Raw genomic sequence first — 22,451 nt, forward strand, 5'->3', positions numbered from 1 at the left:
ATGTCGAGTCGTCCGCTAGATGGCTTCCGTTTCTCGTATGCAAAATATGATACAAAATATATATAAGAACGGTGATCACGGCACGGTACAACTTGTATTATAAGTTTATTTTTACAATGAAGTGGTACATTTTTGAACGAATAATAAATAAGAGCAAAGTACTAACTTCTGCATAACGTTTAGGAAAATAAATTAAACACAAACCTGTAGTTGTAGAAAGAGGAAGAAAGAATAATTATATTTCATTTATGTAACATTTAAGTAACATTTTAGTAACACGTTATATTATTGTTATATTACTGCAACTTCGTATGAGTGGGAAATTACAACTAACATATACATTACATGTAACGAACATGTTATATTGCGTGTTACATTCTGTTATATTATAGCAATATCACTGTTAATATGACTGTGTTTGCTGGGTATCATATTCAATTAGTTTAACCCTTCGCATTCGAGAGGCGACTCTCCGTCGTCATTAATTTTGATGCCGCAACTCGAATGGCGAGTGAGAGGAATACAAAAACAATAACCGGTTTTGTATTTCCTCTTGCTGCTCGACTATCTATTCGACACTTATCTGTTATGTTTATATATTGCATCGCGAACAGCGATAAGGCCGAGAAAAGGAATGATAAGTATGAATAATAAAGAAAACCTTTGAGCAAAGATGAGTAATAGTTGCTGCGTACACAGAGTAACGCCGGGAGAAAAATATAATAGCACGCACTTTCGAACTCGTGTTTTTTTATATCACGAAAAGTTTGAATCTGGTGATTCTTCAATTTTTATTCAACGTGACTCTTTTTCTGGCCGCTAGCTGGCGTGGTGGCATACCGGCCGGCGGCCGCTGTAGAACGACTACGGATTTTATATTTGAGGTGGCTTAAGTGTATCTTCAGATACTCCATAGCCAATGAAATGATCCGTACGGCATCTGCAGATTAACGGTCTTAAATATAACATCCGACATATGAATACCGGCCTATCACCCTTAAAGGTTTAGTTTGTTTATTATCTTCATATTTCACGTGCTGCCCTTGTCCCTTAACCCCCTAATCGGCAGTAGTCCCCCACCACTGATGAGCAACTCGGTAGTGCACGGTTTATAGATTGAAGTTTCGACATTTTATTACGCTCTCAGCTCTTGGAGCGCGGGTACCGGCGAGCGATAGCGCTGTACGCGCGCGAAATATGTTTGGTGTTTATGTATTTCTGAGGTTAAGAACGTCGTGAATACTGCGTAAAAGTGAGTTCGTACGAAAAGTCCTGGAAAAATGAATTTCGTGCTGGAGCGTGTGTACAGGGAGGGGACGAGTAACCCGGAGAAATTTATTCTCACCAAACGCGGCCGGTCTGTAAGTATCATTTATTTTGTTCGAATAATTTGCTTGTGATTCGAGAGTATTGTTAAAGGCAGCATGCTTCCGGTGTTTGTTACTCATCATCATTGTGCGACGTTCTCCTCGTCACTCATTATAACGAAAGCATCAATATTTCGTCAGAAACGGTGTCAAAAATTATAATTCTCTCGCACACTCACATACAAAATTGTTATGTATTAATTAATATTTTTTTCACGTGTGGTTTGTGTGGAGTATCGTCACATTTATATCGATAAGCGGTAGGAACGGTGTTTTAACATTTTTGAGGGACAAAAAGGAGCAGCATTCGATTTGTAGAAGCATGGAATGCTTTTTTGATTGTTCAAGTTTTTTGTTTACATAATGAATGGATTCATATGAATGCACAGTGCTTACTAGAGTTGCAATAATCTTATCTAGGAATATATATTGTTCTAGGATAATAGAAAAATAATTATCTGAAATAATAGCATAATCTTGGTCTAAGAAATATAATTCGAAATATTGTCTTATGTTTTTGTATAGCTATAAATGTAATGTTTTTTAACTATTGTGTTTTATCTATTATAATGTTCTATTTTTTTTCTCTTTTTTTCAGTATACTTGTGGTAGAGGCAAGGAAAATCATATCATATGCCTAAGTATGGTCGTGTCTCGTAAACATTGCATTTTTTTCCATAGCAATGATGGCTTGTATGTCTCGGATCTACAGGTATGTTATATTCTGTAATTATATTAATCCATTAAGAAAAAAAGGACACCTCACTGATTTTTATGAGCTCCGGATATATTATAGAACAGCTAAAAATAGGAGATATTCCTTGGAAATCTGAATACCGAATTGTCTTTGAGGAGTTGTTGCAGCCACAAGACTTGCGAGAAAGTATGCATAAAAAAACGTGTCTGTTATTTTTAGTTGTTCTATAACGTATCCAGAATTCGTTGAAATTGTTGAAGAATAGTCGTGACTCTTTTCTCATAAGTAAGCAAATAATAATTCTTGTTTCTCGTTGACCAGAGTTCAAATGGCATTTACATTAATGGCAGCCTACAGCGATCTCTTCAGATGATCAGACTGTGTGAGAATGACCTCGTTGGAATTGGTTGTGCCGACCTTACAATAGGAAACAACGATAATTCGTTATATGTGTATAAAGTTAACATTATTAAGGTTACACATTTTTACAGCACTAGTTTGTCACTTACAGCAAATAAAAATTCAACGTTCCTCACCTTACATTACACTGTATAATTTTTCTCTTCTCTAAAGCCTCTTGATGAAGAAGCGGAAAACAGCATTTTAGCAAAGACACTTTTAAATAATGATGTGCTGAAGAGGCCGTCTAGTTCAGAGGATAGTTCTAGGCAGAGGTGTAGTTCTAGCTCAATGGACTGTGATATGCCTGTGCCATGCAAAATGCCCAAGTACGAGGACAATTCTGATAATTGTAGAGTTAATCATACAAGAGGTAATTCTTTGTTCCTTTTAACAAAACGAACGAGCGAAGCTAAAGCTGGCTCAGGATTGACTGTATTAAAATCTGATTTTGAATTAATCTAATCTCTGTTGTAGGGACGAATCCTGCTGATGAAAATAATCGAGGCTCACACAGTAGTAAGAACAATAATAACAATGTAATGAATTCGACAGAAGTAAAGTCTGTAGATATGGATGTAGACGACGACATTGAAATAATTCATACGTCGTTAGTAAACAGAACGAAGGCAGGGTTCAACGAGGGCCGCAACAATCCGATAGGAAACGTAAACAGCAATTATAAGCCGAACTCTGCTACGTATCAGTGTTGCCCGGAAGTGCCAAAGAATTGCAAGGAAGAGATAATGGATTTTGACGTGAATGATAACGAAAATAATGACAGTGACGGAAATGTGAACAAGATAAATATCACGGAGAAGGCATCAAGTAGTGTCAATAATGATGTTAATTTAGCAAAAAGTCCTGACATTATATGCATCAATGATCAGATGATTAAGCTCGAGGACGAGCTGCAAATAACGGATGAAGAAGGAGCGCATGCGGAACCCAGCACGAGCAAAACGATTCCCGATGGGACGCCGTTCAAGCTGAGGAAGGTGAAGCAGGAGGCAAGGACGCGATTCTCGGAGATCGACGTCGTCGATTTGAGCGACGACGAGGACAGCGTGTTCCCGTATTCTCAGTTGTTCGACATCGGATACGAAAATGATGCGGAAAAGAGGATTGAGATCAAGCAAGAGTGTACGGACGAGCAGAACAACGAGAAAATTGGCCTGTTGAGTGTAGACGATGAGGTGATCATTTTGACGGACGACGAAGATGAGGATAATCCATGGCTAGAACGGTTATCTAGGAGCCAGCTGCTCAACGAGGACAATAAACCAGAGATAGAGAATAAACCAGTGGTTGTGAAGGACGAGATTGATTTGGAAATCTGGAACAACGAAATCTCGAGTATATTGCAGTCTGATGAACTATACGCTCTCAAAGAGATTGATACTAAACAGACATCTGTCGCGTCACCCGCGAGCGAGAAGGACGATGCTAGGTGCAAGGATACTAAAAGCGCCGATTCTCCAGCAGCGAATATTATGGAACCGATGGACGTAAGCAATATCGATCCTTCTAAGAAAATTAGTTTGGGAAAGACCGAGAAAGACGATGCTAGGTGCAAGGGTACTAAAAACGCCGATTCTCCAGCAGCGAATATTATGGAACCGATGGACGTAAGCAATATCGATCCTTCTAAGAAACTTAGTTTGGGAAAGACCGATAGTGCGAGTCAACAGAAAACAGACGCGAAACACATGGAATTGGGCAATCAAAAGAAACCAGATAATCTAACGATAGAACCTCGTAATGCAGTGAAGGAATCTGATAATATAAAAGAAACCGAAAATTTAACGAAAGAACCAGAGCCCTTATTGAAAGAAGTGAAACACGTTAATGATTTAATAAAAGAATCTGACATAACAAAAGAACTGGATAATAATCTAATAGAAGAACATTATGTGTCTATAGAGAATGCGAAACCGAAGTCTGTTACAAGGTGCTTCGTTACAACATCAAAAAGGTTGATTCCGGTAATAGAGCCGCTAAGTTTGCCTGTGAGGAGGAGGAATACTAGTCGGGTTAACGATAGTAAAGAGAAGCAAAAACGAACGGAAGAGAAACCACAGTCAAAAAAATCATCGCCAACAAAAAAGAAGGCATTACAAACGTTGAAGGATCAACTGAATGAGAGTTTCTACGGTAAACGTAAGCGTCGTAAAGACGCACAGAAATCAGCGGCTGACGCTCCCTCAACGAGCGAGGTGAAACCTGGGACATCGTTCATTTCAAAGGAGGAGAAAAAAATGATAATCGAGAAGAGAAAGGCGAAACTGAAAGAGATCGCCGAGGAGAAGAAGAAGCTGGCCGCTGAAAACAACAAAGTCGTGAAACGTGTGATTGCTAAGCCGAGAGCTAAAGTATCGTTGAAAAATCGGGGCGACTTTCTCATCTCTGAGGGAAAAGTTGCTACGTCTAAACCGCTTCCGGATAAATCTGCAGAAAATCTACCGTCAAAATCAAGTGACAATCAATCCGAGAAGCGATCAACGAAGAAAGCTGAGACGCTGGAGAAGCGCGCAGCGTCTGACACGAATGCACAGGAATTGCATCAGCAGAAGAATTATTCCAACAAAACAGTCAGCAATATCGCCGCGTCGTTAGAGCAATCCTTACATTTGGATAATACCGCGAGCACTATTGAAGTCACTAAGGAGAATAATAATAAACAGGAGCATAAAACAAACAGAGAAAAGAGATCTAGCAGTAGCAGGGGAAAGAAGAAGCACGAAACCGCGAGCGATTGCGGCGCAAAGACGCCCGAATCACGGAGCAAGTCTACCGAGCGCGCGTCCATTTTAGTGCAGAAGGAGAACTTCTCGCCGAACAGGAAAAGCGCGGACAAATCGAAACTCGTGCGTGATCGAACGAAGACGAGGGAATCGAGCAAGCAAAAGAAGACGGTTCGTTTCTCCGATAACGTGGACATCCAATACTATGAGGTCGAAGCGAAGAATCACATGAAGAAATTGGTGGGCAAAGACGCGCCTATACCCACGAATAAATTAGCGAGGACACCGCCGACGACGAGCGTGCATTGGCAACGCCCGAAGCTGGAAGAGTTCCTGTCGCGTATTTTCTTGTGGAATCCCGTGTGGCTCGAGGAGCAACGCTACTTGAAGTGTCTGCCGCCAATCGTGTCGGACCGCGAGCTCCAGCCTATGAAGCAGTGCTACGGCTCCTACCAGGAGTACTACATGGTCGCGATGCCTCTTCTCTTGCTCGAGATCTGGGGTACCATGAGCAAAGATTTTGACGATGTTGAGAAGAACATGCAACGCACCACCGCGGTGTGTTCCATAGTTGAGAACTCTATCACGCATACCCCGGTACCGTCGACCAATCTGTTCCTGACCACTCTGACGATCGAGGTGCTAGTCGAGAAAGAAGACTTCAAAAAGCAGACGCATCCGATTTTCGGAGATCTCGTGTCGTTTCAATACGCCAAGAACGGAAGCGGCAGGCAAAGCTTTCACAGGGTGTTCGCGTACGTCGTCAATATGCATGAGACTGTCATCACGGATTTCACGCATTACAACAAAGATCTAATCCCCTACGTCCAGAGACCGTATGCCGTGATAAGATACACTTTACTGATGCGATTACTTGAGCATGATATTGCTGTAAACAGGGTGCACAGGGTCCGTACAGTTACTTATCTGCGTGCAAGCATCAGAATGGTGCAGGCGTTGCAGTACCTTCCTCAATCGCCTCTACTGAATTTAATTCTGAATCCGAGAATCGCGGATTATCAATTACCGCCGATGTGTGACACATTGACTGCCTCGAAAATCACTGAGAATAATCTCAACCCGAAACAATTAGAGGCAGTATACAGAGTGTCAGAAACCGTGTTGAGGAAGGAAGCGAAGCTGTGCTTCATTCAGGGACCACCGGGAACGGGCAAGTCCAAAGTCATCGTGAATCTAGTGCCCCGGATACTGTACGGCGGCCAGCAGGAGAAAGCATTCAAGATCCTGGTTTGCGCGCCGTCCAATGCCGCTACTGACGAGATCGTATTGAGACTTTTGGCTGTTAGGTCTGCTCTCAAAGGGAGAAGATTCAAAATGGTGCGCATCGGTCGACCGGAGTCCATGCATCCAACGGCTAAAAGTATCTCCGTCACGGAACTGGCGAAGCGATACATAATGTACACAGCTAGTCAGACCAACGAGAGTGATATGAGGGAACTGGAAGCGCGAATAAATTCCTTTGAAAACACGTTCGCGAGTTCTTACAGGATAAATGAGATGAAGAAGATAGAAATGGAAAAGATATCGATGAAATGTAAGATTCGGCAGCTTATGGATGGTAAAACGTGGGAGGGGCTCGAGTCGAAATTTCGCGCCAAGATCCTGCGCATGGTGGAGGACATGATCCTCAAGGGTGCCGACGTGATCACCTGCACGCTGTCGTCATGTTACACCAATCAGATGGAATCGGTCTTCGGTAGTTACGGTAACAGGATATCCGTTTGTATCGTTGACGAGGCGACGCAGAGTTGCGAGGCGGAGACCTTGATACCGCTGATGCTGGGTGTGAACACGTTGGTCCTAGTCGGCGACCCGAATCAGCTACCGGCGACTATCTTGAGCCAGCAGGCGAAGAAGCTGGGATTGGACCAGTCGGTATTTTCGAGAGTACAGAGCGTTTTCGCACCCCAGCCGCACACTCCGATAATAATGCTGGACACGCAGTACCGTATGGATTACGCGATCTCGTACTGGCCGAATAAGTACTTCTACGGTGGCAAATTGAAAAACTCCGCGCAAACGAGAATGCGATTCCCCTTCTATTCCTACAGAGTACTGAATCACAATTCCGTGCAGAACAATGACAAGTTTTCTAACACCACCGAGGCGGAATTCGTGGCCAATATCATATTTAGTATGCTGGCGTTCGCCAAGTGGGACAATCTAGGCGAGAACGCGTCCATTTCCATTGGTGTCCTCACGCCGTACACTATGCAGAGGGCCCTTGTGCAAAGTAAAATTACGGAGAAGTGAGTCGCTTAAAAATCAACAGTCATTTCTCATCTCTATCATTTAGGATGACCCATAGACATAATAAGACCGAGCATGAGGCACGAGACTTGAAGATCAGGTAGAAAGAACCGGAAAGTAGGTGACGTCCATCTTTCTCTTTCTGTTACACTCTACTCTTCTTTTGTTTAGAGAGAGATAGCTATACGGTACCTGCTTTCTGTCCTTTTCTATCTAATCTTCACTGCCAAGAGAACACACTCAGGCTATTCATACTATGTCTGTGAGATTGTTTCTTTTTACAGAATATCTCCTCTGCCGGAAAGCCTGAAGAAGAAAATTAATTTTGAAGTTAATACCGTGGATGGTTTCCAAGGTCAGGAACGAGATGTTATAATAATGTCCTGCGTCAGAAGTCACGGTATCGGATTTCTGTCGGATAGGCAGAGACTCTGCGTCGCTCTCACCAGAGCTAAACACAGCTTGATACTGTGCGGGAATTTTAATACGTTCATGGTGAGCGAACGATTATTTTGTTGTTGGACTTTTGCTTTACCTACTATTGGTACGTTTCCTGAGCTGAAGTTAACTGATGAGTCTTCGTTTTGCAGAGGGATCAAATGTGGAATGCGCTACTAGCTGATGCACGGTCTCGGGGGATCTTGTGCAACATCGACGCTCATGCAACACCTACTAACATTAAACAATGTATCGTTAAATAGAACAATCTGTAATGGAGATATTTCATATCTAGCATCATAGATATAATGTTGCGAGAACAGCTGCTTTTTTTATACCTTTTGTACATTTTGTAAATATCTAGACTAGTCTAAATGCATTTAAATATATTGCTTTATTTCGAAGAAGACACATATTCTTCCCGAAAATATTATTTCTTATAAGTAGCGTCTCGCATTCGTGTCTCGTGAATAGTGATGTGCATAATGATATATATAGATCAAGTATCTTTTCCCCTCTGACTACAAGTAACTATGAGTAATAGATTGTAAAACTTTCTGTTTTCTTGTTAATGCGGCATTATACTTTGCAGAAAAATGCTTAATCTGTATGTATCATTCTTCTGTTTTTGTAATTTGTTACTTGTTTGTAAACACTTTTGTATTAATATAAGTTTGTATGGAAATCGTGTGATCTTATTAGTCAAAGTAGCTTTTGATTTTAAACTGAACTGTACTGATCGATGCTTTCTATCAAATGTTCTATCAATGTTTTACTGACACAACATGCATAAAATAACTGGGATGTCTACTTAAATACGATAATAAATGTTTATTTTTCTCACATATACTGAATGTAAAAGTACAAAGTTCTTGTTAGTATAATAAAATACAGTGATCATTGTCATTACATCCTAAAGATCTGTATTATACTTCCAAGTACTCCTTTTCAAAGGTGCCAGTTATTGTCTTATATATTTACATCACAATTTTTACGTCTACGTAAACTTGTATCAGGTTTGCTTTCGTAATTGTGATAAATGCAGGTAAATAATGAGAAATGATTCCGTACAAAGTTTTTAATTAAAATTAATGTTTTCGCAGCGCATTAGCTATATCGTAAACTATACTTCACGAGTACAGCAAGCATTCCTGCATTTACTCCGCAACTTATTCCTAAATCTTGGGCAATCCGAATTTTGCAATGCGTACGTCGTACACTATTTATTTCCTTTATACAGCTGTACATTTTCGATTAGCATTTAAAGTAAAATTATCATTCACTAGCGTCTATATTAAATATTAAATATCGACAAACGCATGATATAAAGGACACGAAAGCAAACTTTTTAATGATATATCAAGTCTAGAGCACTAATTATAATTTTCTGTACAGTTTCATAATTAGGCAGGAGTAGTAAATGTATATTTCGTTACATTTGTTACACTATATCGACACACTATACACTAATAAATAATCGACGAGTTTACACATGTATATACAGCTATCTCCACTTTCCGCATTTTAATAATGTGAATGCGAGAGCAAGCTAGAAGCACGCGTGACACAGATCTAAGTATTTGATGTAAGTATATCAACCTTTTATACGTAGTAGGAAAATATTATACACGCGCTCCTGTGTGATGTTAAATTTAATCTGTATTCACATTGAAGACTATTCACAGAGTCAGAGGCCACGTTGAGGAAGGAAGTGAAGCTGTGCTTCTGGACCATCTGGAACGGGCAAGTCCAAAAGCATTCTGAAGCTGTTTCAATATGTTTCAGAACAAGAATTCATCGAGGATCCTAATTTACGTCGTTCAAATGCCACTACCGATGAAATCGTATTGAAACTCCTAGCAATTTCTTTTGTCGTTCATCATTATACTGCCCTTTTTCTTTGGCTCTTTAGTCTTTTTCTTTAGTCTTTGTTGTAGAGCCCTGACCTACTTCTTCTCTCTTGTATACATCGAGCGTATATATTTGTTTTGAGTTCTGTCGGGAATCAAACCCGAGACTTATGGCTTTGTAAACTAGCGTGCCTTCTATGCCACGCTCGAATTCATTATCACGCTCTATATCGATTCGTTTTTTTAATAGCAATATTTACGTTTATGCGAGTTTCATTTGCTGCTCTCACTCACGTCGCTTAACTTACTTTTAGTACATACTTTTATGAAGTTTCTAATTGTTTGTCTCTCCCTTTACAGGGCTCGATATCACTGATATGTATTTCTTTGCAAAGATATGCATTTTAGAAAAATGTATGTTCTCATTAGAGTCATTTAATGGAGGAAGAGGGAAACTAGAAACTGAACCGTATTAAAATGGTAGCTTCGCGTCAGTCTTATGCAACTGTATAATTCATATATTCTTTTATATGTCGTTTTATATATTCCTTTTATTATATGGCTGGCCTTCTGCTTTACGAATATTTAAGAGATAGTATTTTACTTGCATTATTATATATCTAAAAGAATATATCACTATTCGATTTTAGATAAGAGGCTTGATCTTGCTCTAAACTAAAATTAAATTAAAAACATGTTTTTTTATAAATTTTTTAAAAATCGTATATATTATACCAAATTCTTTTATAAAAAATTTAAAATATCTTTTAATTATTAGAATTCGCCTTCAATTAGAATGCACCTCTTTTAGGCCGAAGTGGAGTGAATTTATTGGTATAAAATTGTAAAATATATAGTACTGACAATCTTTTTGCACTTTCATGTAGGATTTCTACTTTATGATGTTTCTTAACAAACTTGCTATATGTATCTGCGTGTGGGGCAGTGGCTCTTTGGATTTTCTTAATGACAGTCTCGAGTAAAACCTCTGTATCTTACAAGGCAGTGCATAAACGTGACTGTCGAAATCTAACGCGTCTATCTATTGAAACTACTTAAATAAATAGCAATGAAATTCACTGTAGAAAGCAACGGTCAATCGCTGTACCATTGGCAAAGACACGATTCGTAATATTATATAATAAACCTACACATTTTATGCGTCTCATCAAACACTATGAAAATATTTGCAACTAAATTCTTTTCCTTCTTGCAAGGTTTCCCTGTGCGTCTCGCAGTTCGCTGGGGACGAAGCAGCGAACTCTCTCGATTTTGTATAGTTTTACGATAAAGCACGGTTTTGCAAAAACGGCATGTGGGCGCGCGGAGTTACGTGCGAGATGAAAAAATACGGTATACAAATTTTTCTACACTTTTTACAATACCCTCTCGAAGTCGATCTTCGCAATAAATAACCGGTCTACCTACGTCTCGGTTGTCCGCCAGACAAGGATAACAAAAATGCAGCAACGTGTGCATCGAAGTATTCACGTACCAGTATTCATTAACTAGCTTACTATCAAATCGGAAGAACGGTATCATTATTCGAGCGTGTACGACGAAGCTGCTACGAAAAAGGCAACGAGGACAGTCATGACGAATGCGAGACTCGTGGATCTTCTCGATCTGCAAGGAGCTGAAGAAACCGTGTTTCCTGGCACTTGGGTGGGTCCTGTAGAGCAGACAAATTATAAAAAATTTAATTATTACGTAATAATAATTAACTGGAATATTAAATTGACTTTTACTTTTAATATACAGGGTGTTTCCTAAGTAAGTAGACAAACTTAAGGAGGATATTCCTTGGCTTATTTTAAGAAGAAAAGGTCATATAAACATATGTCCTAAACTGCTTTGTTTTCCAAAAAAAAGTATCTGTCATTGTAAATACGTCTTGCTTGACGAGCGTTTCCATTAGCAAGAGCGTATACGAAATGCATATCTGCCATTTCGGCGTTGTGTAATTTACCATAATTAATAAAATTACTAAACTTAATAGGAATTAATAAAGTTTGCGTCAAAGATAACGCGATAGCAGTGATGCCGGATAGCGTGCTTTTGCAGTACGAGTCAACAGCGGTGGGGATGGAGTGGGGATGGTCTCGCGGCGGCCGCGCGGCGCAGTCTGAAACGAGTGTTCACTTGCGGCGCCGCGAGACCATCCCCACTCCATCCCCACCGCTGTTGACTCGTACTGTAAAAGCACGCTATCCGAAAAGTGAACGAAAACAGTGATGTACTTTTTTTGGAAAACAAAGCAGTTTAGGACATATGTTTATATGACCTTTTCTTCTTAAAATAAGCCAAGGAATATCCTTCTTAAGTTTGTCTACTTACTTAGGAAACACCCTGTATATGTTAACTGATTATATACTTTTCATTCTGGAAACATTTGAAGAATTGAGTACGAGAGAGAAAAGAAAAGTCTTTCGCTGTAATGTAATATTATGTAATTTAATGTAACGATAACGTTCTGCGATTTCGTTACCTGATATCCTCGACCATGGAGTCGTCGTGATCCTCATTATTGGATCGTGTGGGATCGGTTTCATCGGAGTTGGCGCTGGACTCGCAGAGTCGCCGTAACATTGTCCTGAAACCGCAATTATTTTATTACAAAAGCCGCCGTGATTAAGAGAAATATAGATCTCTTTCATCCAAGAGGCAGATGTATCACAATAATCATCTAATAAGAATTAAATACACTCACCCTTTTTGTAGAGACGCATACCCTGCGTTTTGGGATCTATATTTCGTATGCAATGATCGCCGGCTTCCTTGATGTATATCTCTTCATCGTTCACGATCAGGCCGACGAAGCACTCGTTCGTGCGAGTGTCGTTTCTCATGGTGTAGGTATACATCACGCCTTTCTCCTCCCATTGCCCCAAGCACAGATACGTTCGTTCTGAAAGCAACGAGCAAAGACTGCAAACTTAAAAGCACTTCAAAAAACGATATGTTTCTTGGTCTAATTTGTTCATTAAAATTTATACTAAAATATACTCAAAACTAGCCGAATCAACAAATCCCGTAATTTTCTTTTTGGAAAAACTCTTACAATCTGCGTCAATTCGCGCAATTATTTCTTTGATAGTACTTTTATCACAAGTTTTAATTACTTTTTTTCTTTTTTAATTTTCCAAAATTTTTTACCTTCGTACATCTCGCCGGATTCGCAGTCGCTCACTTTGAAATACATTATCTCCCGGGTGTCGCAGTTGCTGCTCAATTCAGCGCACATCCCCGACAGATCCGTTATCATTCCCGTGTACTGACCCGTAATTGGACAGGGTGACTCCACCACGCGTTCGATGCCTAATTGAAAATCATTTGTACGTTAAAGATATGCGTGCAGTCATTATTAAGAATGCACGAGTCGCTGAACAAGTGACTTATTCACGTGCTGCATCGTGTAGTGCGACTTACGTGCTTGAGTCATCCACACCGGTTTGTCCAGATTGGTATCATCGCACAAATAGTTCTGGTAAACTGGGCTCAGGACCATCCCTGTTAAGTGGCATTAGTTTTATTATTGAGCAACCAGTTGGATCATCAAAAATGACATGAACATGAAATGGACAAATTAATGAGGAGTGACAGAAGATATCTCTCAGAGTTGATACGTATTACTCGAACTTAAATTATTCTTATACGGGGTTTTAAATTATTATTAATTTTTTCGTTTGCTCTCGAAGTTTATACTACTTCGTTTTTTGTCGACACGAGCAATTTTTCTCTAAAATTTTGGGATTATTTGGCTGTCGGAGCTCTCGGAAGATTATAATTAATTATAATGAAGCTGCTGCATTATAATGAGTACTTATATGGACGGAATGAATGATGCGGAAGATAATTACCTATCGTAAATTCCAGTACATTTTCACTGCGCTGCCTCATCATTAAGCAGACAAACGCGGCCTGTTCACTGAAATTAAAATAAACGTTTCGCTTTTCACCATGGATTAAATAAATAATAACGTTGAAGTTTGAGAGCGCAAAGATATTAAAACTTATTTCAGTAATTTTATACGTTGAAATTGGCTGTTTTTCTAACATGAATCGCATTTGATATAAATGGCAATCAAACCAATTGCTCACCATTGGTCCCTCGAGTACACGATGTAGCGGCCGGTTTCCTCGTTCGATTCTACCGTGATGAAGGTATAACTATTGTAGCCGTTGAGATCGGTGAAAGTCATCGTTCCATTAACTATTAGGGACTCCTCCCACACCCCTTGCGCCCACTTTGGGAATCTAACGTTAGAAACATGTCGATTCCGTTATTATAAATGTTTTCATTACTGTAAATGTTCTATCATTATAAACGTTCCATTATTATGAATAAAGTACGTCATTACTAATATTATTTGCGAGACGTATAATTTTATCCAATAACGACAAAAATATAGTTGATAATCTACAATTAAATTGCTGTAAAATTCGATTTACTTACGTGGCAACGTGAGTCTTCACGTAATCCGGCACCTTCTTTTGATTCAGGCTTTTGGTCAGGATCAGAGTCTCGTATCCACTTGTCGAATTGTCCAAGTTCTGCGTGCAGCTCGAATCGTTGCTGAATGCCATGTAGGTTTTTCCTTTTTTGTTATCAATGTGGAACAACTAAAAGTCATATTTTATTTAATGTATGATGCTATTAACATATATGCATCTAATAAATATTAGCATTATTATTAGCAATAAATATTAGCCGCGTATGATGTAGAGGCAAATATTTTTGATTACATTGAATTATTAAATATAAAAATGTTTTATCTTTATTATATTGCATTGTTGCTTTATGATAAATTAGTTGTTACGTAACATACCCCGCATCTGTACCGCGGCCGGCCATCGTCGGCGTTGCTGTCCCAAAGGGCAAGATAATTAGAACCGTTGGGCCCAGGCCAACTGCCCAAGCAATTGTATTTGAGATCTGAAACAAAGATTGATATATCTCTATATTTCCGAGAGATTTTCAGATTCCTCGTCATGTTCCTTGATCAAATCTAATTTCCGAAATTGCGATCGTAATCGAATCTTACATGATTATTATATGGCTATTAATGTGTTGTCTTTTATATTTTTTGTTACATCTATGTTAATAATCGCAAAGATATAGTGCATATAAGAAAGCAGACTTACCGCGCGTTTCGAAGTTGCAGCGTTTGAAGTTGAGATGTAAGATCGATCCGTCCGGACAATTATTGAAGTCGGAGGAGAACGTATTGCATTCCAACGATGTTCCGGAACCATTGTTGATGCTGTACTTGAAGTGATACAGACCGACGATCGGGCAGTACTCGTTCCGGATAGGCATACCGCCGATTTCTTTCGTTCCTATCGAAAACATGAAAGAAATTCATACATTAAATCTTATGCGCGTATGACATTTCGCAGATTTTATAAATTTATGTATTTTCTCGAGTATAACGGCGCGCATATCGCATTTAACAAAAAATGAAATTAATTAACATTCCGGCGTAACTTGAATTTTTCAGAGGCGTCGTAAAGTACAGTTGTCGGTAGACCTGGAATTCTGGAATTCCTTTCAGATTCCAGCGGCCTTTGTCGAAACACATTTGGACGTAAAATCGCGGATTCTCACGAATCGGGCCAAGATATCGAAGGATAAAGTCCGCAGGTATTTTTATTCACAAAAGTCCCTTCGAAATAGCTCCCCCGCGGTTTTCATCGCAGTCACAATGAGATCTATTGGCAGGAAGTAGCTGAAACTCAACACCGCGTTTTCGTCTAAAGGCTTCAATGCTTCTCACTCTTCATCGAATCAGTTTGATCGCATAATGCGGAGAACATGATGAAAAGATATAAAGTTCACGACATATTTGTGCGTCTACACAAATATTTAAATAATCTGTCTAATCTTTCGAGCACCAATAGCTTCGTTTCAGAACAGCTCCAAGTTCCTCTTAAAAGAACTTCTCTTTCTTGTCAAAGCAAGACCGCTGGAAGGCGATCAGAATAATAAGATCCGCACGAACAAGTATCATTAACTCATAATTTCATTCTTCCCCTTCCCTTTCACAGGACCACGCGTTTCATCGAGTAAGAAATAAAACGACGGAATGGAGTTCGCTTTCCGAAATGTCATTTTCTTCGACCGCCCGCGGTGGGCCGTGATTGAGTCTTTACCTACTTATTGTGCGCCATCAAGGGGGATCGGCCCTCCCCCTGGTAAAAGCCTCCGACGCAGTGCCGTATCGCGATTTGGATAACAAGTGCAATTTATGATTCGCGTAATTACAGAGCCGGTCACGTTTAAACAAACCCGCGGGGGCAACTCTGTCGTTCGTTTACTGACAAAATTTATTCTCCCGTATGCTAGACCCACGAACTGCCCGCTTCGCCCTTTTTCCCCGCTCGTGATCTGCCTCTGTAATTTCGAGCAACAGTATTACCAGCCGAAATGAACAAACGCGATTCTGTCCCTCGTCTTCGCGCGCCGTTACGCTTCGCGAAACAGTTCGGAAGAATGAACAAGTCCGGCAAAAAGCGATATTGAGTTAACTCTCGCACGAGTTTCTTGCCGTGGCGCAACATCTAAACCGTTTTAAATTGAGAAGTTCCACACCATAAGAACAAGATGATAAACCCTTTTTACGTAACACGAGTGCAACGGAATGGCGCAGGTCGCCCTTAAGTTACGCGAAATAAAGGGACACGCGAAAGTGCTCGATGTGAAATTTTGCTGCGTTGCTCTACATTGGCAGTTTTTATGTATAAGAAAAATTTATTTCATTTATTTACGCATCTGTACGTTGCACGAAAATAATTACGTACGGAAATAAATGGAAAAACATGAACTTGCGGAACTGAAATTTCTTCATCGAATTAGGAATGCAGGCGATGCAATTTAGCGAAGAAACAGCGCGATATACTCTTTCTTTATTAGTGACCCGCCGTCGTGTGTCGTATTGTCCCTCGCTTATTTCACGGCAGGACGATTAAGACGAGGTCCTTTTGGGGAATAGGCACTCCCACGCTTCCGACGAATACCTGACGATTCTACTAGCTGCGTGGACCACGGCTCAAAAAAAGAAGAAAAGAGGAAACAGGAATGGAACACGACTCGACAAAGAATAGTCGGGAATGCGAGAGGTCGGTTTCGACGGAATTACGTTATCTCTTCTTGAACATACTCTTGTACTTCATTTGGATGTCTTCAAGGATATTTCCTCGAAAACTGCCGAAAAATAGTCAATAGCTATGATTCGCGAGAAGCAACGCGATCAGCGTTTAAATGATATCCGTAAATTCAAAATAATTAAAATTGCTATCATAAAAATAAATCAAACACTATAATATTGGGTTGTTCGGAAAGTTATTTCGTTTTTTCAAGGAAAAATGAAAGGCGGTTTTTCCATATTTTAAATAAATTTTATTCAGTGATGTATTGGCCATTTTGTTCCACTACCTTTCGCCATATTTCTGGCAACTTTAAGATTCTACGCTCATAGAAGTCCTTCTCCTTATTGACAAAAAATTGAAGCAAGTGATTTTTGACGCCTTCATTTGAATCAAAGTTTACATTGTTCAAAGAATTTTGTAGAGACCGGAACAAATGGTAATCGGATGGTGCCAGATCAGGAGAGTATGGTGAGTGTGGTAGCACATCCCATCCAAGCTGTAAAAGCTTCTGGCGAGTGACCAAACTTGTGTGTGGTCTGGCATTGTCGTGATGGAATACGACACCTTTCCTATTCGCCAATTCTGGTCGCTTCTGCTTGATGGCAGCATCCAATTCATCCAGCTGACGACAATACACTTTCGAATCAATCGTCTGGTTGCTTGGTAGTAGCTCGAAAAATACGATTCCCTTCCAATCCCACCATACAGAAAGCATGATCTTCTTTTGATGAATATCTGCCTTGGATGTCGATTGAGCAGGTTCATCTTGCCTGGACCATGATCGTTTTCGCTTAACATTGTTGTAAACAATCAATTTTTCATCTCCAGTTATGATTCGCTTCAAAAATGGTTCATTTTCTTAACGTTTCAACGATGAATCGCAGATGGTAATGCGTCGAATCAAGTCAATTTCCTTTAAATTGTGTGGAACCCAAATATCGAGCTTTGAAACGAATCCAAGGCGTTTCAAATGATCGTAAACGGTCGAATTCGATAAATTTAACTTTTCAGCAATTTCGCGTGTTGTTATGCGACGGTTTGGATCCACCAGAACCTTTATTTTCTCGTCCTCAGCTTTAATTGGCCGACCTGAACGTGGTGCATCTTTCAAATCGAAATTTCCAGTACGAAATTTCGAAAACCAATTCTGACACTGACGTTCACTCAATACATCTTCTCCGTACACGGCACACAATTTTTTTCTCGCTTGCACTGCATTTTTACCCTTTCGGTAGTAAAAAAGCAAAATATTACGAAAATGCTCACTTTGATTTTCCATGTTTGATGTGATGCCAAACAAAAATGACTTGACAGATCGCAACACAATAAGATACTAAATGACGTCTGAAATGTCAGTTGTCAAAATATAAAACGAATTTGTCGCTTAGAGTAAGGTTAAGTATCGAGGAACGCGACTAACGACATCTCTTTGTGAAAAACGAAATTACTTTCCGAACAACCCAATACATCTATAATAGATCATTATATGAAAAATGATAGTGAAATGCAGTCTCTTCTCCGAAGCGCGAATTTGATCCTCTCCTTTCTCATCCAGATCAATCCTCAATAATCTTTTTCACAAACCGAAGAGACTTAACACTGACGTCATTACGCTTTCGCAAAAAGCTGCGATTCGTCGGATGCGAGCTCTTCGCGCGTTGATGTCAGTGCGTTGATTCGGCTTTTTGCGCGCGGCAGGTCGTCCCTGAATTCTCTCAGGGCGCCGACAGATTCGCTGAAGCGCTTCACGCACGGACGTTCGATTACGTTCTTCCGGTGGACCACCGAGCTGCGTTTTCGGTTCCCGTGAAGATTCTCGCGTGCAGCGACACGGATCAAAGCGTGAAACCGAGATTTACAGGCGGAATCGTGCCGACCGTCTCGATCGCATCGCGTCGACAGGTGTACACCCCTCCTTGGGAGCCGCCACAGGTGAACGCGCCTGATAATGTACCGGAAGCCGAGGAATCGATGCCTTGATCAGAAGTCTTCGTTAAGGAAGTAATAACGACGCACGCGAGTGCCGATGCGCGCGTGTTTCTGTGCGCTAATGTGCGAATTCTGCACATAATTATTGAAATATGCCTGCTGATGGAAATCTCCTCCGTGTGCACGATTTTATTGTTATAATGGGATCTTCCGGTTGCTGCTCAAGCTAAACGAAGGTCCAAGTTTTCACTGAAAAATGTACGATTTGATTTTACGGTACAATACAGCGTGAGGAATATCGATTCTCGGCGAAACGCGACACTTAAGCGAGATTTATACGGTAGACTGCCTGAAAGCCATCCGCAGTTCCGCCTGGCTGGCTGATAATTATTTTCAGAAGCATCCTCCCGTGATGATCGCGCGAGATAAATGAGATTCGCCGGTCGTGTCGAGTCCGCTTCCGCCACTCGCACACAATTTTCAGCCTCAGCGCGCGCTATCGTAAGCCGACAACGTCCTGCCGCCGACTTATCGGAGCCCTAATGCCTATATTATAGACATTTTTTTTTAATATTCAGAGCGCACATACAAATCACATCTGCTTTGAAATGGTTTTAAAAGCAACCAGCTCACGAATAGATCGTCGCTGACACTAATTATTATGCTATTAGTAAATATATCTATAGTCAATTTTTGTTAAACATAAAGATAAGCAAAGGACTACGTTGTTACCTTCGAGGGATTGTCATTTTTCCAAGATTATTAAATTTATACGTTTTACATTTTATAAATAAACACAATGATTTATCGATTGTACGTGATGTGGACCAATGGCTTAACACTTGTTCCGGAATACAGAGAACCCAGTTTTTCATACTTTTTCATACTTCTCAGTTACTCGATATACAAAAAGCGCAGCTTGGAAAAATTCCTGTGAGCAAGTGGACTTGAACCTTCCCGGTTCCCCATGATTACATGTCTGGCACTCTATCATTAGACCATGACTGCCGCCCATATGAACTTCCTTTTATGTTGCATATATATATTGAATGTTTGCTATTTGCGTTGGAACTAATTAACATTAGCCGAATTATCATTAATGAATATATCTCCTACGTGTTCACGCATATTTCCACGTGCGCTCTAGTTTTGCGTCATTTCTTCAGTTGCAAGCGGAACAAGCTACATAATCGCGCAAGAAAGACCACCGTTTGTGCTCGGGCATAAAAACTCGCATTGATTCGCGCTAGCAATTATTTAACTTGCTTAACCGTGAGAAAAGGCAATCATCGAGATAGATCGCCCAACGTTTCCAGTAAGGTCGTGTTAATTAACATAAGTATGCCTCCTATTTAGCCTGACGTACGTCATAGATCTCCGTCTCGGGAGTAAATATCGCGATTATCGAGAAATCCGGCTTCTACTTACGGTACAGGATCGCGTTGGAGTTCAGTGTGTCGCAGGAGGCCAAGGCGGCTGACTTGTATATGTAACACTTGTTAAGAGGTTCGGAGAACACCTCGATGACGTTCCGCGACCTCCGCAGCAACCGGAAACACCGTATGCAGTCCTTGTCGCCATACCTGCAAGTAACACAAGTTATGCTTACGTGGTCAACCACAATTATATTACATTACATAATGCGATATTATACTTCACAGCGTCCTTGATATCAAATAAAAAAATTCGATTTCAAATCATTCTTTTACAATTTTTTTGCAATTGAAACCTGAAGTACTAAATATCTTTCGTTAAATTGTAGATCAGGATTTCAGATGCAGCATGCTGTTAACTTCCGCGGCACAATTAAGCGACACGTTAAGGCACAATTTCTCAAGTACTTCTCTCGTTATCAACTGCTTGCTTCAGATACCAGTGGCAATTAACATGAACTTAATTGCGGAATTAATGGCAGACGGCGATAGTTACAAGACACCCTGTATAAATACGACATGCCCACTCTTGTCGCACGCTCTCGCACACCTATAATAATAATCGCAACCGGGAACGCAGGATCGCTCGCGGAATTTATGCCGGACGAATCCCGGCCGAGGGGAAATTGGAAAATTAATAAGGGCCGAGCCGCGCGCGGTCGCGCGGAGAGAAAAAACTTAACCGTGGCCTGTAAAGTATCGTAAATCGCACGAACGATATCCCGGCCGCGCGGTTAATACCGACTATAAAGCATCGGCACGACGATGCCCGCGTCGTAATATCACGCGGGTAAGAAATAATAAAGGAAACCTCTCCCTCAGTGCCGTCTCCGCGCTTCCTCTTATTTTTGATTAGCGCGCTGGAATCCGCGCGCTGCGCTACGTGTCTTGGGGTTTCAAGTACCCGCTATCTCGTCTTTACGATCTCTCTCGTGGAGGCTCGCAGTCCTCGGTGCATCAGGCAAACCGGCAATCTCCATCCGCGAATCCGTGAAAACGAAAGCTATCCCATTTCCGCACACACGAGAATGTCGAGAGGCGTCGAAGAACGTCAAAGAGAGTGGCGAGGGTGACGGAGGATCGACCCTCGACCCGTCACCGTAAAAAGATCACGCCTCGCGTTGCATCCGTGATATCCGTGCTTCCATATGAGATTGGCGATCGTTGGAGATCGGCAAATTTGCACGCGTGATAAACGGACGCGCTGACACTAAAGCGGGCATTAATGACTGTTTAATAGCGCGTGATAACTCGCTTAGAGCTTGTGCATTAGCATCTCGTGACGTGAATCTCTCGTGAATTAACGCTCGGCTTACCCCGGGCGCAGGAAGTGGACAATGACAAGCACGAGGAGAAGAGAGAACAGCAGGAGGAATCCCTCTTCTTCCGCGCGCGATGCCAATGACTCCGGCATAGCGACACGCGACGACGACGACGACGACGACGAGAGACCGAGCTGAATAGAAGCGGGAGAAATTTCGCCGAAGATCGTTTCTATCGAAGATCGAAAGTACGGAAAATGATGATTCATTAAAATCTCGTAAATCCGCTTCGCGCGAACTCGGCAAGGTGCCCGGAGGACTAAAGCGAGCGCTCTAAGACGCTGCCACTGACACTTGCGTCAAAGTCTGACTTGACTGATATTGACCTTTTCAGACGGCTTTTCTGAGCGGATTCAGATAAATGGGGGCAAACGAGAAACAAGAGAGAACTCGCGGATAATGTTGGCTCACGCCGCGAGCGTCTGAGAAAATCCGGCCCGCGGAAACGAGTAAGTTTTGTGCAAGATCATGGGAACCGGTACGCGCAAAAGGGAGACGCGCTTCGCCTATCGCGCTGCGCTATCACGGCCGCTATCTATCCGCCTTTCGCACACGATTGCGAAAATGACAGTGATTGCGGAGGAGTCATTTGTCCGGGAGTATCTGGTGCGTGTGCACCCCGCCGCGTGTTCGCACGACGAAATCGCCGTCACGGTAAAGATGTTATTTAAATAATTGCGAGCCATTAGGGTAACTACATACGTGCGCGTCCCAAGTCGCGTATTTGCGCTGCGAAGGGCTGCGCGCGCTCAGGAATTTCATTCCCCTCAGCGTAAATCCTCGCGTAAATTAATAATCACGTCCTCATTTTCATTATGTAATAAATACCGAGAGCGTAATTAATACCACGGA

General features: G+C 41.1%; 2 protein-coding genes across 3 annotated transcripts in view; one reads left to right on the forward strand and one right to left on the reverse strand.

The window, feature by feature from the left end:
- Positions 1-923: 923 nt before the first annotated feature.
- On the forward strand, positions 924-8,825 carry LOC105277006 (probable helicase senataxin). Of its 2 annotated transcripts, XM_011335111.3 has the most exons (8): positions 924-1,361; positions 1,966-2,079; positions 2,386-2,538; positions 2,638-2,836; positions 2,941-3,998; positions 4,119-7,477; positions 7,763-7,973; positions 8,069-8,825. In XM_011335111.3, the coding sequence occupies exons 1-8, from the start codon at positions 1,281-1,283 to the stop codon at positions 8,177-8,179; spliced, it is 5,286 nt and encodes a 1,761-aa protein (XP_011333413.1). In that variant the 5' UTR covers positions 924-1,280; the 3' UTR covers positions 8,180-8,825. The 2 variants fall into 2 exon arrangements, with proteins under 2 accessions (XP_011333413.1, XP_011333412.1); XM_011335110.3 differs by having other exon boundaries at positions 925-1,361; positions 2,941-7,477.
- Positions 8,733-22,451, reverse strand: part of LOC105277004 — a 69,161-nt gene continuing 55,442 nt past the window's right edge. Inside the window, exons 4-14 of the mRNA XM_011335109.3 lie at positions 20,273-20,427; positions 14,912-15,106; positions 14,596-14,702; positions 14,223-14,389; positions 13,868-14,023; positions 13,627-13,694; positions 13,196-13,276; positions 12,923-13,084; positions 12,477-12,674; positions 12,255-12,359; positions 8,733-11,438 (exon numbers count right to left, since the gene is read on the reverse strand). Of these exons, the coding sequence (XP_011333411.1) occupies positions 11,308-11,438; positions 12,255-12,359; positions 12,477-12,674; positions 12,923-13,084; positions 13,196-13,276; positions 13,627-13,694; positions 13,868-14,023; positions 14,223-14,389; positions 14,596-14,702; positions 14,912-15,106; positions 20,273-20,427 (1,525 nt within the window). The 3' untranslated portion in view covers positions 8,733-11,307. The remainder of the gene's footprint in view (positions 11,439-12,254; positions 12,360-12,476; positions 12,675-12,922; positions 13,085-13,195; positions 13,277-13,626; positions 13,695-13,867; positions 14,024-14,222; positions 14,390-14,595; positions 14,703-14,911; positions 15,107-20,272; positions 20,428-22,451) is intronic.

This window comes from Ooceraea biroi, chromosome 3 (assembly GCF_003672135.1).
Source record: "Ooceraea biroi isolate clonal line C1 chromosome 3, Obir_v5.4, whole genome shotgun sequence".
NCBI lineage: Eukaryota > Metazoa > Arthropoda > Insecta > Hymenoptera > Formicidae > Ooceraea > Ooceraea biroi.